The sequence below is a fragment of the Arachis stenosperma genome, chromosome 7 (genome assembly GCF_014773155.1).
Source record: "Arachis stenosperma cultivar V10309 chromosome 7, arast.V10309.gnm1.PFL2, whole genome shotgun sequence".
Lineage (NCBI taxonomy): Eukaryota > Viridiplantae > Streptophyta > Magnoliopsida > Fabales > Fabaceae > Arachis > Arachis stenosperma.
The window spans coordinates 77,778,205-77,802,147 of NC_080383.1; the positions used below are offsets into that span (position 1 = coordinate 77,778,205).

The window sequence follows — 23,943 nt, forward strand, 5'->3', positions numbered from 1 at the left end:
ATTTCCGTTTCTTTTGCATTTATCTATATTTCTTTAATATACTTCTAAGTTTGTAATTCTTGTTCCTTATCGCTGCTTGAATTTGTAACTCCTTTTCTTTCATTGCCATAATCTTTTCTCTATGTTCCCTCTCCTCTTCTCTTTTCTTTTTCCCATTTATTAATTTCTTTTTCCTAACATTCTTAATATCTTCCATGAGAGATAATTTATTAACAACTGATAATTTTTTATCGCTAAGATCTTCAGATATTTGTACTTTTTCTTTATCATTTCTCTTGTTCTTCTTTGATCCTTGTGGGTAAACGAAAGAATCTACACTAATTTTTTCAATCAACGGTATTTCTGGATTTGATGATGATGATGAGTATACTATAGTTGCACTGACCTTGGTTCTCTTTGAGCCTCCACTTTGCGTTTGGAGTTGGCTTCTCTATTTTTATTCCAAACGAAGCATATTTCAATGCCTATCAAAAGTGAATTTTTGACCATAATTGTGGAATAAATTTTATGGGCCAACTCATTTATATCGTCAGCGTTCGAGTTGAAGGATTACCATGTGTTCATAACACGCAGCGGAAGAAGAGAAAGTAATCCTAAAGATCTATTTTGTGCTTAAACTTTATTCCAATAATAATATATAGATCAGATTTAAATACATGTGTACGCTAGTAAAAATCACTTTCTCCTTCAATGGTACATAGGCATTATGCGTATCCACACCGAGATCAACCTTTGCTGTCAACTCCTTGACCAATGGACATATGATCTAAATTGAAAAATCTCTTACAACTCTTTGCACGCCATAAAATTCTTCTCCAAGAATCAGGCTCACATACGTTTATGTGTGTAGAGGTAAAGGAATAAAGCCCTTGTGTTTTATTCTCATCTATTTTCTGTACTCTTGGCATACATATATATATATATATATATATATATATATATATATATATATATTAAATGATATCTTAAAATTCTAAATCTGAATCCTTCAAATTTATGAATCATATCATAACTCAATTTGAAACAAAATCAGTTAGGATCTCATCCAAATTTAGAATTCAAGTTTAGAAATAGAATAACTAATTATTCTCAAATCTCATTTAATATTCTCAATTATCATATTATTATTATATTCTTGGTGCTAGCAAAGAATATAATAATATTCCATTTGAATTAATATAATTTTTTATTTGATCAAATCAAAATAATAATTAAATAAATTCTATAGCAAAGATTAAAACACTCATTAGTGTGTGACCCCATAGGTTCAATACTAAGTGGATAGTAAATTAGTCATACTAAATTTACTAATCAAGGTTGGCGTCTAGCAACACTCCTCAACGACCTGATAGTATGAAGTAATCTATTTTTACTAAGAACCTCAGAAGAACAAAGTATAATTCCTTCCATCTTTCCAGCTCTTAGTTAACCCTTAGAGTGTGGTTTAATTGTCAAACTGTAACTTGTTACCATTATTATAACGAACTGTGAATGACCTAAGAAAACTCATTTCTTCATTCATTCAATCCCCTTAGCCAAAGTTTTATTCATCTCAGTCATTATAATCATAGAGCTCAAACTCTTTACCGAGAGTTGATTGATTCCTTATTGATTAATCATTAATTCTACAACTATTTAAATCATACCCAATATCCATTCTACTAGCACCCTAGGGTATTAGGTGTCCAGAATCAAAGTATAATAAATACATTGTTAATTACAATGACAGTCACAGGTCAAAGGAAACTCTATTACTATATTCATCTTGAAAATATCCTATTGACAAATATGCGATAATTATAACCATCAGAAATTCTCAAAGTGAGTCAGTTGAATGGTCATATCTCTATATGCACCATCTATATATATAATTTAATAAATGAGATCTATTAATCTTCATCCAATGAAGACCAATATATATATATATATATATATATATATATATATATATATATATATATATATATATATATATATATAGATCTTTTCGGATTATTAATGTCCTTCTTAATAATCCTATGACCAAGAACAATTTAGATTAAATTATAAAAGATTTATCTCTCAATATTATGATCACTATCACAATGATAAATTTCTAAATTTAATCAAAGACCTTATTATATTAACATTTTAATATAATAATAATAACAAATGATTTGACACATGATTGATTGGATTGTGGTCATACTCCTTATTCCCAACATGAGTCACTCCTTATATTTCGACTAGCTTGACCGTTGCAACTAGCAAATTGTGCAACTGCCTTGTTGATTGATGCACGAAATTGTGATCACACTTTTCACAACTCCGGTACAACTAACCAGCAAGTGCGCTAGGTCGTCCAAGTAATAAAACCTTACGTGAGTAAGGGTCGATCCCACGGAGATTGCCGGCTTGAAGCAAGCTATGGTCATCCTGTAAATCTTAGTCAGACAGATTCAATTGGTTATGAGTTTTGATAATTGAAAGATAAATAAAATGTAAATTAAAATAAAGATACTTATGTAATTCATCGGTGGAAATTTCAGATAAGCATTTGGAGATGTTTTATTGCTTCTGAACCTCTGCTTTCCTATTGTCTTCATCCAATCATGCGTGCTCCCTTCCATGGCAAGCTGTATGTTGGTGGATCACCGTTGTCAATGGCTACCATCCGTCCTCTCAGTGAAAATGGTCCAAGTACAGTTTCTGTACGGCTAATCAACTGTCGGATCTCTCATCTCGGATGAAAAATACCAGGCACAACTACCGCACGGCTAATCATCTGTCAGTTCTTACTTGTGTCATAATAGGATCTTTCTATCCTTTTGCACACTATCACTACGCACAACATTTGTGAGTTTGAAGCTCGTCACAGTCATTCTGTTCCAGATCCTACTCAGAATACCACAGACAAGGTTTAGACTTTCCAGATCTCGAGAATGCTGCCAATTGGTTCTAGCCTCTACCACGAAGGTTCTAATCTCACGGATTCGAATGCTCTGTTTTCAGGAGAGGCAAGTCAAATCCGTGGATCAGAGACCCAAGAGACTATACTCCGACTGTCGTCCAATGACTACGTTGAACATCATGTAGACCACTTGTGGTTGTCAGGCACGCGGATCTTGGCTAAGCGAGTAACGAAGATAGTGGGTGATTATCACGGGTCACCCCTTCATTATGACTTAATTGAATTAAGTACAAGAGTATATCTTGGAGAAGAAGTAAGCGTGAATTGAAAGAAAAACAATAGTACTTGCATTAGTTCATGAAGAACAGCAGAACTCCGCACCTTAATCTATGAGGTGTAGAAACTCCAGCGTTGAAAAATATATAAGAGAAAAAGGTCTAGACATGGCCGAATGGCCAGCCTCCCAAATGTGAAAAATGGCATATGATTCGAATACAATAGTAAAAGGTGCTATTTATACTAAACTAATTACTAAGGATGACATAAAATAAGTAACTAAGTGCAGATAGTGCAGAAATCTACTTTCGGGGCCCACTTGGTGTGTGATTGGGCTGAGCATTGAGCTTTACACGTGCATAGGCCTTTTCTAGAGTTAAACGCTAGCTTGGATGTCAGTTTAGGCATTTAACTCCAGTTTTGGTGCCAGTTCCGGCGTTTTACGCCAAAAAATGTCTCTGGCTGGCGTTGAACGCCAGTTTGGGCCATCAAATCTCGGGCAAAGTATGAACTACTATAAATTGATGGAAAGCCCAAGATGTTAGCTTTCCAGCCCAATTGAGAACGCGCCAATTGGATTTCGGTAGCTCCAGAAAAACGCGTTTGAGTACACCGAGGTCAGAATCCAACAGCATCTACAGTCATTTCTCAGCCTCTGAATCAGATTTTTGCTCAGATCCCTCAACTTCAGCTAGAAAACACCTGAAATCACAGAAAAATACACACACTCATAGTAAAGTCCAGAAATGTGATTTGTGCATAAAAACTAATAAAAATATAATAAAAAGTAACTAAAACATACTAAAAACTACCTAAAAATAATGCCAAAAAGCGTATAAATTATCCGCTCATCACAACACCAAACTTAAATTGTTGCTTTTCCCAAGAAACCAAAAACAAAATAAGATAAAAAAGAAGAGAAAGTACAATAAATTTCAAAAATATCAATGAAGATTAGTTTTAATTAGATGAGCGGGACTAGTAGCTTTTTGCCTCTGAATGGTTTTGGCATCTCTCTATCTATTGGAGTTCAGAATTGTTGGCCTCTTTAGGAACTCAGAAATACAGATAATGTTATTGATTTTCCTAGTTAAGTTCTTTTTTATTCTTGAACACAGCTACTTTATGAGTCTTGGCCGTGACCCTTAGCATTTTGTTTTCCAGTATTATCACCGGATACATAAATGCCACGGACACATAACTGGGTGAACCTTTTCAGATTGTGACTCAGCTTTACTAGAGTCCCCAGTTAGAGGTGCCCAGAGTTCTTAAGCACACTCTTTTGCTTGGGATCACGACTTTTAGCACTCAGTCTCAAGCTTTTCACTTGGACCTTCATGACACAAGCACATGGTTAGGAACAGCTTGATTTAGCCGCTTAGGCCAGAATTTTATTCTTTTTGGGCCCTATTATCCACTGATACTCAAAGCCTTGGATCCTTTTTACCCTTGCCTTTTAGTTTAAAGGGTTACTGGCTATTTTTTTGAAAGCTTTTGCTTTTCACTGCTTTTTCTTGCTTCAAGAACCAGCTTTATGATTTTTCAGATCACCAATAACATGTATCCTTTTTCATTATTCTTTCAAGAGTAAACTTTTCTTAATTCCAATTTCAAACATGCACTGTTTAAGCATACATTCAGAAAGTAAGAAGTATTGCCACCGCATCAAAATAATTAAACTAATTTCAAGACAAATTTCGAAATTCATGTACTTCTTGTTCTTTTGCAAATAAAAAGATTTTTCATTCAAGAAAGGTGCGAGATTTATGGAATCATTCATAGCTTTAAGACATAGACTCTAAAAACTAATGATCATGTAATAAAGACACAAACATAGGCAAAACATAAAGCATAGAAAACAAAAAATAGAAAAACAAATAACAAGAAAATTAAAGAACAGGTCCACCTTAGTGACGGCGGCTAGTTCTTCCTCTTGAAGATCATATGGAGTGCTTTAGCTCCTCAATATCTCTTCCTTGCTTTTGTTGCTCCTCCCTCATGGCTCTTTGGTCCTCTCTGATTTTATGGAGGATAATGGAGTGCTCTTGGTGCTCCATCCTTAGTTGCTCCATGTTGGAACTCAAATTTCCTAAAGAGGTGTTGAGTTGCTCCCAATAGCTTTGTGGGGGGAAAGTGTATCCCTTGAGGCATCTCAGGGATTTCTTGATGAGGAATTTCCTCATGCTCTTGTTGAGGTCCATGAACGGGATCTCTTGTTTGTTCCATCCTCTTTTTAGTGATGGGCATATCCTCTTCACTGAGGATGTCTTCCTCTATGACAATTTTGGCTGAATTGCATAGGTGACAAATGAGATGAGGAAAGGCTAACCATACCAAAGTAGAGGGCTTGTCAGTCACCTTGTATAGTTCTAGAGGTATGATCTCATGAACTTTCACTTCCTCTCCAATCATGATACTATGGATCATGATAGCCCGATCCACAGTTACTTCGGACCCGTTGCTAGTAGGAATGATAGAGCGTTGGAAGAACTCCAACCATCCTCTAGCCACGGGTTTGAGGTCAGGCCTTCTCAGCTGAACCGGCATGCCTTTGGAGTCTCTCTTCCATTGGGCTCCTTCCACATAGATGTCCATGAGGACTTGGTCCAATCTTTGGTCAAAGTTGACTCTTCTAGTGAAAGGATGAGGATCTCCTCTCATTATTAGCAAGTTGAATGCCAACCTCACAGTTTTTGGACTAAAATCCAAGTATTTCCCCCGAACCATTGTGAGCCAATTCTTTGGGTTCGGATTCATACTTTGATCATGGTTCTTAGTGATCCATGCATTAGCATAGAACTCTTGAACCATTAAGATTTCGACTTGTTGGATGGGGTTGGTGAGAGCTTCCCAACCTCTTCTCCGAACCTCACATCGGATCTCCAGATATTCACTCTTTTTTAGCATGAAGGGGACCTCGGGGATCATCCTTTTCTTGGCCACAACTTCATAGAAGTGGTCTTGATGGACCTTTGAGATGAATCTCTCCATCTCCCATGACTCAGAGATGGAAGCAACTGCCTTCCTTTTCCTCTTTCTAGAGGTTTCTCCGACCTTAGGTGCCATTAATAGTTATGGAAAAACAAAAAATAGAGCTTTTTTCCACACCAAACTTAAAAGGTTTGCTCATCCTCGAGCAAAAGAAGAAAGAAATGAGAAGAAGAAGAAGAAATGGAGGAGATAGAGGGGTGTTTTGAATTCGGCCAAGGGGGGCTTAAGTGTTTATGATGTGTGAAATTGAAGGTGGTAAGGAGGGGTATTTATAGGGTAAGAGAGAGGGAATTTGTGTAAGAAAGGGTTGGGTTTAGGAGGGAGGTGTTTTGAATTTGAATGGTGGGGTAGGTGGGGTTTTATGATGGGTTTTTGGGAAATAGTGGATGGATGTGAGTGGTGAAGAGATTGAGTTGGGGTGGGTGGGAATTCTGTGGGGTCCACAGATCCTGAGGTATCAAGAAATTCTAGTCCCTGCACCTTTCTGGCGTTTAAATGCCCTGGAAGCCCTTTTTGGCGGTTAAACGCCAGTCTGCTGCCTTTCCTGATGTTAAACGCCAGGATGATGCCCCTATCTGGCGTTAAACGCCAGTCTGTCTGTCAATTCTAGCATTTAACGCCCAGAATGCTGCCAGACTGGGCGTTAAACACCCATTCTGCTATCCTTACTGGAGTTTAAATGCCAGCCAGACTCCCTTTTCTGGCGTTAAATGCTAGTCTGTCTGCCAATTCTGGCATTTAACGCCAGCCAGACACCCTTTTCTGGCATTAAACACCAGTCTGTCTGCCAATTCTGGCATTTAACGCCAGCCAGACACCCTTTTCTGGCATTAAACGCCAGTCTGTCTGCCAATTCTGGCGTTTAACGTCCAGAATGGTGCCAGACTGGGCGTTAAACGCCCATTCTGCTATCTTTACTGACGTTTAAATGCCAGTAAGTCTATCCTCCAGGGTGTGCTGTTTTTGATGCTATTTTTGATTCCGCCTTAATTCTGCAGCTGTTTTTGTGACTCCACATGATCATCAACCTAAAGAAAACATAAACTTAACAATGGAAAATGAAATGAAAAAGTAATTAGCATAGATAAATAAGATTGGGTTGCCTCCCAACAAGCGCTTCTTTAATGTCAATAGCTTGACAGTAAGCTCTTACAGAGCTTCACAGATACTCAGAGCATGATTATGGCCTCCCAACACCAAACTTAGAGTTTGAATGTGGGGGCTCTGCTTGACTTTGTATGGAGAGAATTGGATCAAGCTTTTCATACTTCTTCTCCATGTATATAGAAGAAGATCCTTGAGCCTTAAACACAAGGTAGTCCTCATTCAATTGAAGGACTAACTCTCCTCTGTCTACATCAATCACAGCCCTTTCTATGGCTAGGAAGGGTCTTCTAAGGATGATGGATTCATCCTCATCCTTCCCAGTGTCTAGGATTATGAAGTCAGCAGGGATGTAAAGGCCTTCAACCTTCACTAAGACATCCTCTACAAGTCTATAAGCCTGTTTCATTGATTTGTCTGATATCTCTAGTGAGATTCTTGCAGCTTGAACCTCAAAGATCCCTAGTTTCTCCATTACAGAAAGTGGCATGAGGTTTATACCTGACCCCAGGTCACACAGAGCCTTCTCAAAGGTCATGGTGCCTATGGTACAAGGTATTAAGAGCCTTCCGGGATCCGATTTCTTCTGGGGTAATTTCTTCTGCACTAAGGCATTCAGTTCATTGATGAGTAATGGAGGTTCATCCTCCCAAGTCTCATTACCAAATAACTTGACATTCAACTTCATGATTGCTCCTAGATACCGAACAACTTGCTCTTCAGCCATATCTTCATCCTCTTCAAAGGAAGAATACTCATCAGAGCTCATGAATGGCAACAGTAAGTTCAGTGGAATCTTTATAGTCTCTGTATGAGCCTCAGATTCCTTTGGTTCCTGATGAGCGGATAATTTATATGCTTTTTGGCATTATTTTTAGGTAGTTTTTAGTAGGATTTAGCTACTTTTAGGGATATTTTCATTAGTTTTTATGCAAAATTCACATTTCTGGACTTTACTATGATTTTGTGTGTTTTTCGTTGATTTCAGGTATTTTCTGGCTGAAATTGAGGGACCTGAGCAAAAATCTGATAGGAGGCTGACAAAGGACTGCTGATGCTGTTGGATTCTGACCTCCCTGCACTCAAAATAGATTTTCTAGAGCTACAGAACTCCAAATTGCACGCTCTCAACGGCGTTGGAAAGTAGACATCCAGAGCTTTCCAAAAATATATAATAGTTTATACTTTATTCGATTTTAGATGATGCAAACTGGCGTTCAACGCCAGTTCCATGCTGCATTTTGGAGTAAAACGCCAGAAATACGTCACAAACTAGAGTTAAACGCCAAAAACACGTTACAACTTGGCGTTTAACTCCAAGAGAAGCCTCTGCATGTGTAAAGCTCAAGCTCAGCCCAAACACACACCAAAGTGGGCCCCGGAAGTGGATTTCTGCACTTAGATTTATTTCTGTAAACCCTAGTAACTAGTCTAGTATAAATAGGACAATTTACTATTGTATTAGATATCTTTGGTCTCAGTTTTAATCAATTGTTCATCTTAGGAGACTATTGATCATGTTTTGGGGGCTGGCCTCTTGGCAATGCCTGGACCTTCATCACTTATGTATTTTCAACGGTGGAGTTTCTACACACCATAGATTAAAGGTGTGGAACTCTGCTGTACCTCGAGTTTTAATGCAATTACTACTATTTTCTATTCAACTCATGCTTATTCTTATTCTAAGATATCACTTGTACTTCAACCTGATGGATGTGATGATCCGTGACACTCATCACCATCCATCCTTATGAACGCGTGCCTGACAACCACCTCCGTTCTACAAGCGAGAGCTAGAGTGTGTATCTCTTGAATTCCTGATGCACGACGCATGGTTGCCCTCCCCTGACAACTGAGCATTCCATTCCGTGAGATCAGAGTCTTCATGGTATAAGCTAGAATCCATTGGCAGCATTCATGAGAATCCGGAAAGTCTAAACCTTGTCTGTGGTATTCCGAGTAGGATTCAGGGATTGAATGACTGTGACGAGCTTCAAACTCGCGAGTGTTGGGTGTAGTGACAGACGCAAAAGGATCAATGGATCCTATTCTAACATGATTAAGAACCAACAGCTGATTAGCCATGCGGGAAACCGTAGAGGACCATTTTCACTGAGAGGATGGGAAGTAGCCATTGACAACGGTGACACCCTACATACAGCTTGCCATGGAAGGGAGTAAGAATGACTAGATGAAGCAGTAGGAAAGCAGAGATTCGGAAGGAACACAACATCTTCATGCACTTATCTAAAATTTCCACTAGTGAATTACATAAGTATCTCTATCTTTATTTTATGCTTTATTTATCTTTATATTTTCGAAAACCATTATAACCATTTGAATCCGCCTAACTGAGATTTATAAGATGACCATAACTTGCTTCATACCAACAATCTCTGTGGGATCGACCCTTACTCATGTAAGGTATTACTTGGACGACCCAGTGCACTTACTGGTTAGTTGTGCGAAGTTGTGACAAAGTGTAATTAACGTTTAAGAGCACCAAGTCTATTGGCGCCATTGTTGATGATCACAATTTCGTGCACCAAGTTTTTGGCGCCGTTGCCGGGGATTGTTTGAGTTTGGACAACTGACGGTTCATCTTGTTGCTCAGATTAGGTAATTTTCTTTTCAAAAATTTGTCAAAAATTTTTCAAAATTTTTTTTTCTTTGTTTACATTTTTCTAAAAAATAATTTTTTGAAAAAATCCAAAAAAAATTAATAAAATCATAAAATCAAAAATATTTTTGTGTTTCTTGTTTGAGTCTAGTGTCAATTTTTAAGTTTGGTGTCAATTCTCATATTTTTAAAAAATTTTGCATTTTTTTTTCGAAAATTTCATGCATGATGTTCTTCATGATCTTCAAGTTGTTCTTGGTAAGTCTTATTGTAATCAATTATATTAATAATGTTTGATCATCATCAATTCAATTAAGAGTTTTCTAAACTCATCAATGGGAAAGAAGGCGGTTGTGCTCGTTTATTTAGCCCCAAAATTATGTTAGATTTTCAATCGGAAAATTCAAATAGTAATTTAAATTTCATTTATTAATAAAATACTACGTTTAGATTACCATGAGATCCAATCCAACATTAATAGTCATACCAAAAAAAGTGTTTAGTTTTCAGTTTTCTTCTACCAATTCCGATAGTAATACCTACTGTAATACTCACGCCAAAGACGAATGTTATTCTTGCGAAAATTTTCATTTGATTTTATGGAAGATTTTAGAATGCGACAAAAAAATCTCACATTTCATTATTGGTGTTTCTCCCATGGAAATTCTTATGAAAAATCTTATAGAAATACCAACAAAAAAGTTTGACAACAAATCTGACTGAGAATTCTCGTGCTTTTCATTTTGTTTATATAAATATTTTGGGTTTAGCTTCACAAAATTGTGTGTTTTCTATTATTGAAATTTCTCTTTGTGTGTGTGTGTTTTTTTGGACATCAAGAGGAGTACAACCGTTTAGAGAAGGAATTATTCTTTAACTTCGTGGACAATCCAGTCGAAGCTAGGTACGAATGACTACAACAACAACTACTATAAATACATTGATAAATAAACCACTAAAATCCCTAAAAATCCATCTATCTTGACAATTTTATTCTGGTTTTTCTTTTCCAACAGTTTGTCCAACTGTTTCATTCATTCCGTCTTTCATTCCCTTACTCATAACAGCACCAAATTCTTCACTAACATGCATATCAGGAGCAACCGTGTTAACCTCTTCATCCATACATGCAAAAAAAAAAATAGCACTCTTTTCAACTATACTATCTTCCATACCAAAAATCTCATCAAACCAAACAAAGAAATCACATTATGGTAACTTTATCTGCAAATGCAATAACATATATACACCAATATCAACTTAATACCATTGTCACAATCTAACTACATCAAAAAAAATATATCATTACCTTACCTTGAAGTAAAGACAGCAAAAAATAAACTATTGAGATTTTTCAAAATGCAAGACTTGAAGATTATAATAGGTTTTGCACTTGCAATTAGGGTATTTTCTTTTCTTTTTTTATTTCACCTCTATTAACACTAGCAGTATTGTCAACCTTTAAATTATCACTAATACATTTCACACCTTTTGATGGCTAGGAATTAAACATGCTGTCCTACTCGTTATTAGCAATGTTTATAAGTAGCTCTCTCAAACACAAAATCTTGAAAATTGAAGAAGATAATTTATTTTTGTAATACTCAAATAGGAGAAATCGCACCATTTCAATAATTTGGGAGGTCTTTTCGGGACAATTATGTCTTAAAAAATATGTTATTTTGAGCTACGTGAAAAGAACGTCATTTTTACTGTATTGTAAAATGATCATTTGTCTTTTAAGTGACACGTGTTATCGTTATAACTAGATCACTTAGTCAACGACCACATAGAATTCCTCCATTAATTGTTAACAGGTCAAAGCAATGAAGGGATCTATTTGTTTTAGAGAATGTCCAATGTGATAAAATGAAGCCCCAATCACTACTCCTCTCACAAAAAGTGGAGATCGAGTGTGGGAAGAAAATAAAGTTGAGTTTCTTTACATTTTTTGAGGCAAATGAAGCCCTTATCAGAGAAACTAAGCTTCTTAAAAAAGAAGCCAACCAAAGTTAAACATATGTGGCTAACAATTTATTAATAATTATATTTTTATTTAATAATTTATTAATATAAATAATTATATTTAATCAATATTGAATAATTATTTATACTGTTATATTAAATTATAATTAATTAAATTTATTTATATAAAAAATGAATTTAATTTTTACACATTACAAAATAAATTTTTGTTGAATTGTTTATTTTTATTTATAAATTTTAAAATGCTAATCACATTAAAAAATTAGCCGTTGCAAAATTAGTTATTACAAAATTAGTCGTTGAAAACTAGCTGTTATTGTGTATTATTGTTATATATATATTTTTTTGAATATTAATATTTTTTAACAGTGAATTATTTTAAAATTTATAAATTTAAATAATATTATTATAAAAAAATAATTACATTAATTTTAATTATCATAATTAATTAATTAAGTGAGACCACAATAGGGATTAAAGTTAGTTCTTCAGAGAAGAGAGAGATGCTTTAAGTTCTTGTTTATTGTTTATGACACAAAACTGATGTGGAGTTATTTTTATGATAGGTGGGTCATAAATAGAGATTGGGATGGATTTTCTATTGAAAATGGTCTTATGACAGAATCAGTTTAGGAATTGAGACCTAATTAAATTTTTAGGGATGTCTATGTCCAATATTAAATTCCTTGAGAATATCTTTAGAGTATTATTTTATTAAGAAATGCTATTTGTACACCAAAATTAGTCACTGAAATCAGTTATCAATGTATTTGTATATAAATATATGTATGGTTTAATTTATTTTTAATGTGTATTTGTATTTCAACATGTATTTTATACTTGTGGCTGACTTTAGAAGCTAATTTTGGTATACAAGTAGCATAACCTATATTATTTCTTATGTTGATCCTAAATTATAGTGCTTCCTCTTTCATATTCTTATTTGTGACAAGTGTATTTTAATATTCACATGGAATTCAATATTAAAATTAGTGTTATCAAATCTGTCAGTCTAACAAAAAAATTTGGTCACGAGTGGCAAAACGGGTCGAACCAACTAAAAAAAAGCAGGTTAGTCTAGATTTTGAAACCTGCCAAATTAAAAAAAATCCGCCAAACCCACACTGCTAAATTTGCGGGTTTTGACGAAGCGCGGCGGGGCGGCCTGTCTTGCCAAAGATTTTTTTATTAAATAAAAGAGTGATTACTACTACAAAATTAATAATTATATAATTTTCAAACACTTTTTTTATTTTTTTTATTCTTCTTTTAGTTATTAACTTTATTTATTTTGTAATACAATTTCGTATATATGCTTAAATTTTGTGACTTATTTTTTTAAAAAAAAAAGATGATTCTATTGACAAATATTATTTTGAACAATTTGATGGAAGTTAAAAATTAAAAAAAATAGTAAAAAAAATTATATTATAATTTGATTATTTTTTATTAGTATTAAATTTTTTAATTATTATTTTTTGATTAATTTTAATGAATTTTATTTTAAAAAAAAAAAGTCAAGCGGGCTAGCCCGCCAACGCGCCAATCCGCCATAAAGCGGGACGGAAAAGCATTTTGAACCCATTTTAATTGGCGGGGCGGGGTTTCCCGCCCCATTTATGGTGCAGACCTAGGCGGGTGGGGGGGGGGGAGGGGGACGGGCCGGTCCGCTTTACCACCCCTATTGATTATGTCGCTGAGTTGAGCTATCAATATTTTTTTGGATGGTGCCAGGCCCACAAAGGGCCCAAAGCACAACAAGCGGATGACCACCCAAGACCCACTCGATCCGGAAAATCAATCCCCATCAGTTCCGTTGCGCGCCGTTCTTCCTAAGCTGGCCAATGAAGCCCGAACCCTTGCTACTGTCGCCTACTACCTACAGACGCCTAAATCCCGTTCCAGTTCGGCGCAACTTCGCCGTAGGGTTTGAGAATCTTGTGCGCCATTAGCTTCAACTCAGATTCTAGAGATTCCAACTCCAAATCATCAGTTTGAGAGCTCCAAGTGGCTTCATGCATATCCATCAGTTTGAGGTCTTGTTCACTGGACCAGAGCTAGAGAAGGAGTGAAGCGTCGGAGAGGATGACAGGGCTGGGTCACAGGGACTTCAAATGCATATTGGACTCCGCCGTAGGTTGATCGGTGTTCGAGAATCTTGTGCAGCTTTTGCTTCAACTAAGATTGCAGTGATACCAACTCCAGATCATCAATTTGAGAATATTGTCCTCCTTGAGCGGTAGAGTGAAAGAGAGAGCTTACGTCAAGCGAAGCATGAGAGGAGCACCGTTCCTGTTGGCGATGAGTGCGCGTAGATCGCGGCGGGCCTTGTCAACCTCCTTGAGGTACTCTGCGTCTACCACCACCGGCAACGCCATTTCGACAGCTGACAGAATAGAATTAATTGCTTTTCTTAAAGGATTTTGGAGAAACAACTTTAGCGTAAACTTGAGATTTTCTCTTGTCAGTATACTCAAGAGAAGGTGAGTAGAGAAATATTCTTATTCTTCATGCCTGAAAACTGTAGATCAACGTGAAGAAGCCCAGCTTAGTTAACTCCTCCGGCAATGCAGCAACCGTCGTACTCCAATCTCTGCCTCTGCTGTCTGCACTGACACCTGGAGCGTCGAGATGTCCGCCAGAGTAGTCTCATTAGACCTCTTGACCTCCCAAAAAAACTCCTGCTTTCGGTGAAAATAGTGGAATCCATTTCAACTTATCTAATTTTCATAAAATTAGTGATTTCTCTAATTTTTAAAACTACAGTCTAGACTAGATCAAGTTATTTTTGTTCTAAAATTCCAAAACCAAAATGACTTTATTTAGTTAGAAAAATGCTAATCATACGTTAAGTTTTATTTTATTTTTTATAAAATAAAAGATAAAATAAAAATTGAATTATATTGCTTTTATTGTTTTTCTTTTTTATTTACAAAATTCTAAAATAAAAACACTAAAAACGAAAACATAAAACCAAACCCATGCTAAGAATGTATTTGATTTACGTTATAATTTTCTGATTTCATTTTAATATTTTTATTTTTAAAATTTTACTAAAAAATAGCATATTTTCTATTTTAACCTTTTATTTTTTATTAAGAACATAATACAATTTTGTAATAGAAACTCTTGATCAATGATCTGAAACGGGATTGGACCGGCTAGTCGGATTGGTTTAATTGCAAACCGGCAACATTAGCGATCCGTTCAGATATATAAAGCTGTTGTGTAGAAAACCGGTGAAAAACCGTTGAACCGGAAAAGAACCGGTCGGTTGGACCGAACCGGAACCCGCCCGGTTTACACAAAAACGGAAGCTCCTTCGTTTCTATCTCCCTTTCCTCCTTTCTTTCATTCAGAAAGAAATCACACAACCCCAGCCAAAAAACCCTAGCACTGTAAGCCTACACCACCGCCGCAAGTAGTGGCATACTGCCGCGTCCGTCGCACTCAAAGTTCGCCATCCGTCCGTCTATCTAGCTCCCCTCGTGATCCAAGTCTTCAACTCCTGTTCGCTGTCACCGATCGCGGCTGCTTCCTCGAGCTCGGCGTCCGTCGTCTTTGTCTGCTTAGCCGCGGTTGCGTCGCCGTTTGTTTGCCGTTCACGTTCGCGTCTTCGTTCAGCTGTCGTCTTCGTTCGCGTTCTTCGCCGTTAACGTTCGCTCGGCGTTCACTGTTCGCGTTCACTCGCCGTTCACCATTCGAGTTCGCATTCGTGTTCGTCTGGAAGCCACGTTGCTCTGCTTCAAACACTGCGACCAACCCGCGCGCTCCACCTTGCCGTCGAACTGCTCTCTTTTGTCGCCGCCGTGAGTTCCCTAAACCCGCCACCAGACAATACACTCACACAACACCAATACTCTGCTTCAAACTCTGCAACTTCTGATTTCTATTACAATAAGTAACTATTTGATTTGGTAGTGGTTTGGATTATTTCATAGACTGAATTAAAGTTACAATAGTTATGTTCTCTTCTCTATCACATTGATATTAAGCTTTGAATTCTCTTATTTTGTTTTAATTTTACCGCACTCAACATGTTTGATGAAATGCTTTAACCATTTTTCTGGTTGGTTTTATAATTTCTAGCTTTTAGAAACTTAGTAAGTTGATTGCATGTGAATCTAGAATAATTGGATATTAATAATTAGGAAATTTTAGCTGCGCAGAAAACATATTAGCATGATGATTCCACTTGCATTAGAGTTCTTCTGGTAAATTTTAACTGTCATTGTGAATTTGTTAATTTGCTAATTGTTCTTGTGTTGTTGTTCTGTTGTTCCTCTGTTACTTCTAATTTTTTTGTTTTTGTTGTGATTTTCTGTTCTTGATTTAAGCTGTGATTGAAGGTTCTTTGGTTTTGGTATTCTTCACTTTCCTGTAAGCTTAGCTTTTAATTCTTTGAGCATACACGGATCAAATCATTGTTTTCAGCAATGGTGATTTTTAGATTTTTTTTTGGGTTGCTTTGTTTTAAATGTTCCTATTGTTGTTGTGTTTTTGCTGTGATTTAAATGTTCTTTTGATTCTTTTTTTTTTTTTTCTGAATGTCCAGTCAGTACTTGGTTGATTGGTTTTGCTCACTGAATGTATTTGATGATAAATTTTAAATTGATAACTCTATTACTGCTTTACTGTCTGTTTCTGTAGTCAAATTTTATTAAAGTTTCTTGAATTTGCACTGCCTGTGTTATTGATTCACTGTTCCTTCATTGCTTTTTTTTCTTGTTAATCATTGTGATGAGCTTTGTTAAAATTGGGTTGAAAACTACTAATCTTTCTTCATTTTTCACTGTTCTAACTTCTGTTCTTATTAAAAGATTTGCAGTTGGTGATCTTTTGATTTATTATATGCTTCATGTTTTCATTGTTCTGTTCTTATGAAGAAAAAAATTGCAATTAGTGATTGTATGATTCATGTTTTGGTTGTTTTGTTATATAAACAAAATTCTGTTTTCATTGTTTTGTTGCACTGTCCCTGTTCTTGATCTCCGCCGACTTGCTACCCCTCCTCCGTGTTGGATTCTTTTTGTTTCAGGCTTTGTTGTGTTTTTGTTTCAGCCTCTGTTGTGTTGTGTGTTTGTTTCGGGCTCTGTTGTGTGTTTATGTGCAACACTATCATTTTTTGTTTTACTTTTTGACTTAGCTACATTAAGACAATATTCTCTATCTTTAACTTGTGCATTGTAATTCAATCCAGCTATTTTTAATGGAAGTATAATTATGTTAATTGTCAACAAATTTGCAGCAAGTTATTGCATATTTTGATGATTAATTACATTTAGTTGGTGATATTTTACGTAGGGTTTTAAATTTGAAAGATATTTAGGATGTTTATTTATAATTTGTTTATTATTTTATTATGGAACGGTTTTTCCGGTTGAACCTCGGTTAGACCGGTTAGACCAGTAAACCAATGAACCAGTGACAAACGGTTTGACGACTGGTCCGGTTTTCAGAACCTTGCTCTTGACACAACCAACGGTGGAGCCACGATTAAGGGAAGGGGTATATCCAAACCAAAAACCAAAACCATAATCCTCTTTAAGTTCCAACGTTAATGTCATCCATAAACATGAACATACCGCTGTTGCACCCCAAAACCAGCACACCTCATCATTCACAGTTGCTCCTCACACAAATCAGGACATGCCAAAGCATGCAAGAATTGAAGCAAGTGCATGCCTTTCTCATCAAAACAGCACAAAACCATGAACCTGTTGTGGCAACAGAGCTTCTCAGGCACTCTGCAACCTCTGATTTTCGTGATATTGACTATGCCCTCTCGTTGTTCGATGAAATGCCTGAACCAGATTGCTTTGCCTGGAACACGTTGATAAGAGCACTTGCTGAAACCCATGATAGGCTACTGCATGCCTTGCTGTTTTTCTGCAATATGGTGTCTGATGGGATGGTGGAACCCAACAGGTTCACCTTCCCTTCTGTGTTGAAGGCTTGTTCAGTGTTGACCAGGTTGGAGGAAGGGAAGCAGGTTCATGGTTTGGTTGTGAAGTTTGGATTTTCTGGTGATGAGTTTGTGGTTAGCAATCTGCTAAGGATGTATGTGATGTGCGGGAATATGGAGGATTCCCATGTTTTGTTTCGCAGGAGTGTTGATGGTGTTGATTATATGAACAAAGTGATGAGGGATAAGAGGAGGGAGGAGGGTATTGTGGTTCTGTGCAATGTGATGGTTGATGGGTATGTGAGAGTTGGGAACCTTACGGTTGCTAGGGAGTTGTTTGACAGGATGCATAAAAGGAGTGTGGTTTCTTGGAATGCAATGATTTCCGGCTATGCACAAAATGGGTATTTTTTGGAGGCCATAGAATTGTTTCATAGGATGCAGATGGAGGATTTGCTCCCGAACCGGGTGACTTTGGTCAGCGTGTTGCCTGCAATTTCACGGCTCGGGGCCATTGAACTGGGGAAATGGGTGCATTTGTATGCAGAGAGGAACAAGATTAAGATTGATGACGCTCTTGGCTCTGCATTAGTTGATATGTATGCAAAGTGTGGGAGCATTGGGAAGGCTGTTCAGGTCTTTGAGAGGCTGCCTAAGAGTAATGTGATAACATGGAATGCTATACTCAGTGGTCTAGCCATGCATGGTAAAGCCAAGGACGTGTTTGATTTTTTTGCGAGGATGGAAAGAAGTGGCATATCCCCTAGTGATGTAACATACATAGCCATCTTGAGTGCTTGTAGCCATGCAGGGTTAGTAGACAAGGGTAGATCATATTTCAATCATATGGTTAATGTGGGGTTTGTGCCTCGGATAGAGCACTATGGATGCATGGTTGATCTCTTGGGACGTGCTGGATATCTAGAAGAAGCCAAAGAACTTATATTGAACATGCCAATAAAATCAGATGATGTGATATGGAAGGCTTTGCTTGGTGCTTGTAAGGTACATAAGAATGTTGAAATTGGAAGGCGTGCAGCAGAGGTTTTAATGCAAGTGGCTCCACACGATAGTGGGGCATATGTGGCTATCTCGAACATATATGCCTCATCTGGTGATTGGGATGCAGTTGCAGAGGTGAGGTTGATGATGAAAGACTTGGACATAAGGAAAGACCCTGGATGCAGTTGGATCGAGATTGATGGTGTTATTCATGAGTTTCTTGTTGAAGATGATTCCCATCCTAGTGCCAAAGAAATACACTCAATGTTGGAGGAAATTTCGAACAAATTAAATTTTGAAGGTTATAGGCCAGATACCACACAAGTCTTGCTTAAGATGGACGAGACACATAAAGAAAGTGTGCTGCATTACCACAGTGAGAAGATTGCAGTTGCCTTTGGCTTAATTAGTACAACACCAAAGACCCCACTTCAGATTGTGAAAAACTTGCGAATTTGTGAAGATTGTCATTCCTCCATGAAATTAATATCAAAGATTTACAATCGCAAGATAACTATCAGGGACAGGAAGCGGTTTCACCATTTTGAGCATGGTTCATGTTCTTGTATGGACTACTGGTAGTTGGTCATTCTATGGTGACTGCAACTATAGGTTTTCGATTGTTCTAACTGTTACTAACCTCCTTTGAGTGTCTTTGAAAAGCAAAGCCTTTGTATTGGTGAGTATAGTTGCTAGAATTTGTACATCAAAAGATCCTTTTTATTGTCCATAAAGTAGATGCCTTTTGCACATAACTTGCTCAGACTGATGTAATCTCAAATATATAAACCTCCCAAGTACTATAGTTACTTTTTGTTTTTCAAAATTTAGTTGGCATTTACTGTATAAAATTCTTCTTAAGTTACATGTAAACAAATGATCATTACGGTCATGGGAATGTGCCTTAAAAGTGACTTTGAGAGAACTTTTGTCATAACTGAGCTGTTTTCAAGTACATTCTTGTGCAGAGATTAATAATTTTGGAGGAGAGGTTTTCCAATCAGCATCGAAGGTAATTTCCTTAGAACCACTTTTGAGAGGGGAACACACCTCAAGGTTCCCATCCAAGCTGCAGCTCTACCATTTTTGTCACACCGGTAGTCTGTAGCTCCAATCACTGCTCATGCATAATGTTCCTTATTCATAAAACACTGAAACAAACACCTTCCCTTGATGAAATGCCAAACCATCTTACTCACTCCATTACTTAAACTATTCCATCCATAAGATAAATCCTAATACCTTAGTATTATGGGTAAGAGCCAGTATAGTCTTTATTCTTATTAGTTTCCAAGATAAATCCTAGTTCAAAATTCAATCTAAAAAACCATGACTCCAATGCATTTGATTTACAGCTGCTTGCACAACCCTTATCATGGCTCACTTCAACCAAGTTCCATTGGTAAGTTTTAATTGCTTTTAGCTATGGTTACTTCTTGGGTTTCTGTGATTATTCTACTTGTTTTAATTTCATTGTTGATGTTTAGGCTGCTGGAGATTCCATTGCCATTTTCTCTTCATTGAATATAAGAGCCGCTATTTTGTGAGTCCCTCTTTATCTTTCGTTCCTTTCTCCCCTCCCCTTTCTTTTGATTTTATGGAGCTCATGATTAACTTTTGTTGTCATATAACAACATGCTGTTTCAAATGTTGGATTAGTTCTGCAATTGTCTTCAATAGAAAATTGATATGCTAAAGCTACTCCTAAAAACTACACTAACTAAAGCTAAATATTTTTCTTTTCCATTTTATTCAACATAAAAGATTACATTCTATAGGAACCTAAAAGACTCTAAAACATTCTACTACTAAGACACATCACCTATTCTAGAACATATGCCCATGGCACCTACTACCTTCTTAGAATATTCCTATAATTATCTTTCCCATCATGTCTTTTGCTATAAATCCTTCAGGTTCCTAGTTATACATCTTTCTGAACAGGACTTTGTTGACAGAAGCAGGAACAGCAGCAAGAAACTTCCTATCACATATAAGTCCCCATTCAGCTACCGTGGAGCTTCTATCTCCACCAACCCATTCCCAGCTCCCAGGCACCAAACCACAAACAGAACCGCCACGGCCGTCAGCGCAGTACACCCCATTCTTGCACCTCCGATGTGGCTGTGCATCACTGAAGATTGTCACCAATGTGCTCTGTGCATCAAATATCCATGCAAATGAAACCATGGTTATCAAACTCGCGAGTTAACTCGTAAACTCGTACGAGTTTACGAGTTTAGGTAGTGGAATCGAGTTGACTCGGACACAAACTCGTTTCTGGGTAGACTCGGCTAGACTCGGCTAGACTCGGACAGAATCGCTCAAACTCGCGAGTTTACTAGCGAGTCAGCGAGTTTGAATTGGGTACCCATTTTCGCCAAAATGGCGTCGTTTTGAGCCCAAAAAAAAAAAAAAACAAAAACAACTACAGCTAACTAAACCACTAACCCAGTAACCCTAATTCGAAAACGGCGCCCTCACTCTCCACCACCACCAAGCCCTCACTCTCTTCTTCTTCTCCGACGTTTGCTGAGGCCGCCACCATCCACCGGCACCGTTGTCTGCGCCGCCACGCAGAGGGCGGACGGATCCCTCATCCCTCGCCTGTCGCCTCGCCTAACCACTACCAGTTTTCCTCGTGGAGTCGTGGTATATCGCCAACACCACCCACCAGCCCACCACCCCTATCGTTCATGTCCTGATGTCCTGAACTGGTGAAGGTTCTTCGTGCCACAGCCTACATCGCCGACACCAGCCCACCACCCACGTCGGAGAACTCGATGATTCATAGCACGCTGTTCATCACCGCCCCTGTTCTGCGTTCGTCGGCCGTCGCCCCTGTTCTGCGATCTACTTCCAATTTTACTTCTGCTTCACTGCGTTTGCCTCCCGACCTCCCCTGTTCGTCGCCCCTGTTCTGCACTGCCAATCTACTTCAATTCTGTCCCTGTTCTCAAAGGTAATTTTTTTAAACAAATTCAAATATTAACAAATTTGGTCTGAATTTTGCAATTTTGGTTCTGAACTTCTGATATTAACTTTTTAAAATTTTTTTAGTTTAGTTTAAATCATACACAGAATTGGTTAATGAGATTTGATATGATGGAAAAAAATTAAACTGATGCTGCTTCATGCTTTAATAATCTGAATTTGTTATCTGGGTTGTTGAATTTAGTTGTGGTATGAATTCTGCAATTTTGGTTCCGAACTTATGATATTAGTTTAGTTTAAATCATACACAGAATTGGTTAATGAGATTTGATATGATGGAAAAAAAATTAAACTGATGTTGCTTCATGCTTTAATAAGTTAGTAATGTATCAAAAGAACTAAAATGTGTGGTTTATTACTTTATTGGTTGTCTGGTTAAAATTTTTTTTTTCTAAACTACTTTTTTTCTAAACTACTGATATGTGATATCAATAGATAATACTAGGTTGATTGGTTCTGGATTAGTGGACTTGTCAGTTGTTAGACGTTAATGTTAAACTGTTAGTTACTTAGTTAGTGATTTTTTTGTTAATGAATCTGAATATCTGACTGAAACTCTGAAATGTTAGTGTTAGTTTAGTTAGTATTAATTATGAATAATTCAACTTTGATAGTGGATCACTTGGCAATTGAAGGCTGAAATCTGAATGTTATTTATCAACTGAATCTGAATTTGAAATCTGAATTTAGTTAGTGGATAATCTGAAACTGAATTTGTTATTTGGGTTGTTGATTTTTAGGGATAAAAATACAAAATGTCTGAGAATGTTTCTGATGAAGATGGTGAAGATGGTGAAGATTATGATGCTGGTGCCATAGAAGATGAAGAAATTGGAGTATTTGAGTTTTCGACTTTATTTTGTTGTTTTCTTTTGTTTTTTGGTTGTGTCTTAACTCTTATGAAGTTTTGATTGTGTGGTTGTGTGTTTTATGTTGAACTAGATACATACTTGTGAAGGATTTAAATGTGTGATCTAGAGCACTTGTTGTAACTTGTAAATTTGTAATTGTAGTATTATGTTAATTTATTATGTGTTTTGATGTTGAAATTGTTAAGTTTGAATGTCTATATCTGAGTAAATATATATATATTATACATGATATATATTTTTTTTTATAAAAAATGTATAACAGGTAAACTCGTACGAGTCTACGAGTCGAGTCTACGAGTCGAGTCTAGGTCAGCTCCACGAGTTTACCTAGACTCGCGAGTTTGACAACCTTGAATGAAACCACAAGCACATGCAAGATTTGGGATAATCCAAGTGAGCCTACATAACCTTCCACAACTTCATCCACAGTTAGCTCAAGTTTTGTGCCTTCTTCACTTTCCGCCAGGGTTGTGCCTCTTCTTCCATGACTCTCTTTTGATTGATCCTCTTCCATGATGCTTCCTACAATAATCAAAACACAATGGAAATTTTTTTATTATTATTAGTGCCTATTGTTTTGCTCCCTTCCTAGAATGCACATACACTCTTATTTATAGTGTTATTGTGCTCTCATTCTATATTTCTAGAACATTAATATTATCTAATTATTCTAAATTTTAATAACAATTAATGAATACAAAATAAATAAACTTTTAAATCTTTTGGATTAGTTTTAATTTTCTCACAAACATTTTTTATTTAATATTTTTAGTGGCAGCTTCACCCTTTTCTCCTTTTTTTTTTCATTGTTAGGTTTGTGTTGTCTAGCTATTCTGTGTGGGTGTATTTTATTTTATTTTGCTATATATATAGATATTTCGTTATTTTGGTCACTTTCTTTTAGTGCTTTTATTTTTAAGGTTAAACAAAAGAGATATTCATATCTAATATGAAATAATGGCTAATTCATCAAATAAAAAAAAAAGGATGCATATGAAATGGAGGCCTAATGGTTATACAAATTTCAATCTTATTTGTGTTGGTCTCTAACGATTTGTTTGGTTTAAAGAAAATTGAGTGAAAAGAAAATGTAAGAATGAAAAATGGATGGAAAATTAACTTTTACACTGTTTAGATCAGATAGAAAATTCGGAGGAAAATAAAAAAAAAAGTGGTACGGAGGCCATCAAATTTTTTCTTCTAGGACATGAGATGAAAACTGATAGAAAAGTATAAACAATGGTAAAGTTACAAATTTACCCGTCGTATAAACAATAGTAAAATTACATTGATATATTATTAT

General features: G+C 36.5%; 1 protein-coding gene across 6 annotated transcripts; it reads left to right on the forward strand.

Moving 5' to 3' along the window:
• The first annotated feature begins 15,221 nt into the window (after nucleotides 1-15,221).
• Nucleotides 15,222-23,226, forward strand: LOC130941031 (pentatricopeptide repeat-containing protein At5g48910). Of its 6 annotated transcripts, none has more exons than XM_057869384.1 (6): nucleotides 15,222-15,676; nucleotides 17,263-20,029; nucleotides 20,130-20,176; nucleotides 20,262-20,317; nucleotides 20,733-21,736; nucleotides 22,509-23,226. In XM_057869384.1, exon 2 carries the CDS (start codon nucleotides 17,428-17,430, stop codon nucleotides 19,354-19,356), a length of 1,929 nt encoding a protein of 642 aa, XP_057725367.1. In that variant the 5' UTR covers nucleotides 15,222-15,676; nucleotides 17,263-17,427; the 3' UTR covers nucleotides 19,357-20,029; nucleotides 20,130-20,176; nucleotides 20,262-20,317; nucleotides 20,733-21,736; nucleotides 22,509-23,226. The 6 variants fall into 6 exon arrangements, with proteins under 6 accessions (XP_057725367.1, XP_057725366.1, XP_057725369.1 ...); XM_057869383.1 differs by having other exon boundaries at nucleotides 17,327-20,029; XM_057869386.1 differs by having other exon boundaries at nucleotides 17,327-19,786.
• Nucleotides 23,227-23,943: the final 717 nt, after the last annotated feature.

Excerpts from the sequence above, each read along its gene's own strand:
- LOC130941031 (XM_057869384.1), top strand. The coding sequence starts at position 17,428 with ATGTCATCCATAAACATGAACATACCGCTGTTGCACCCCAAAACCAGC.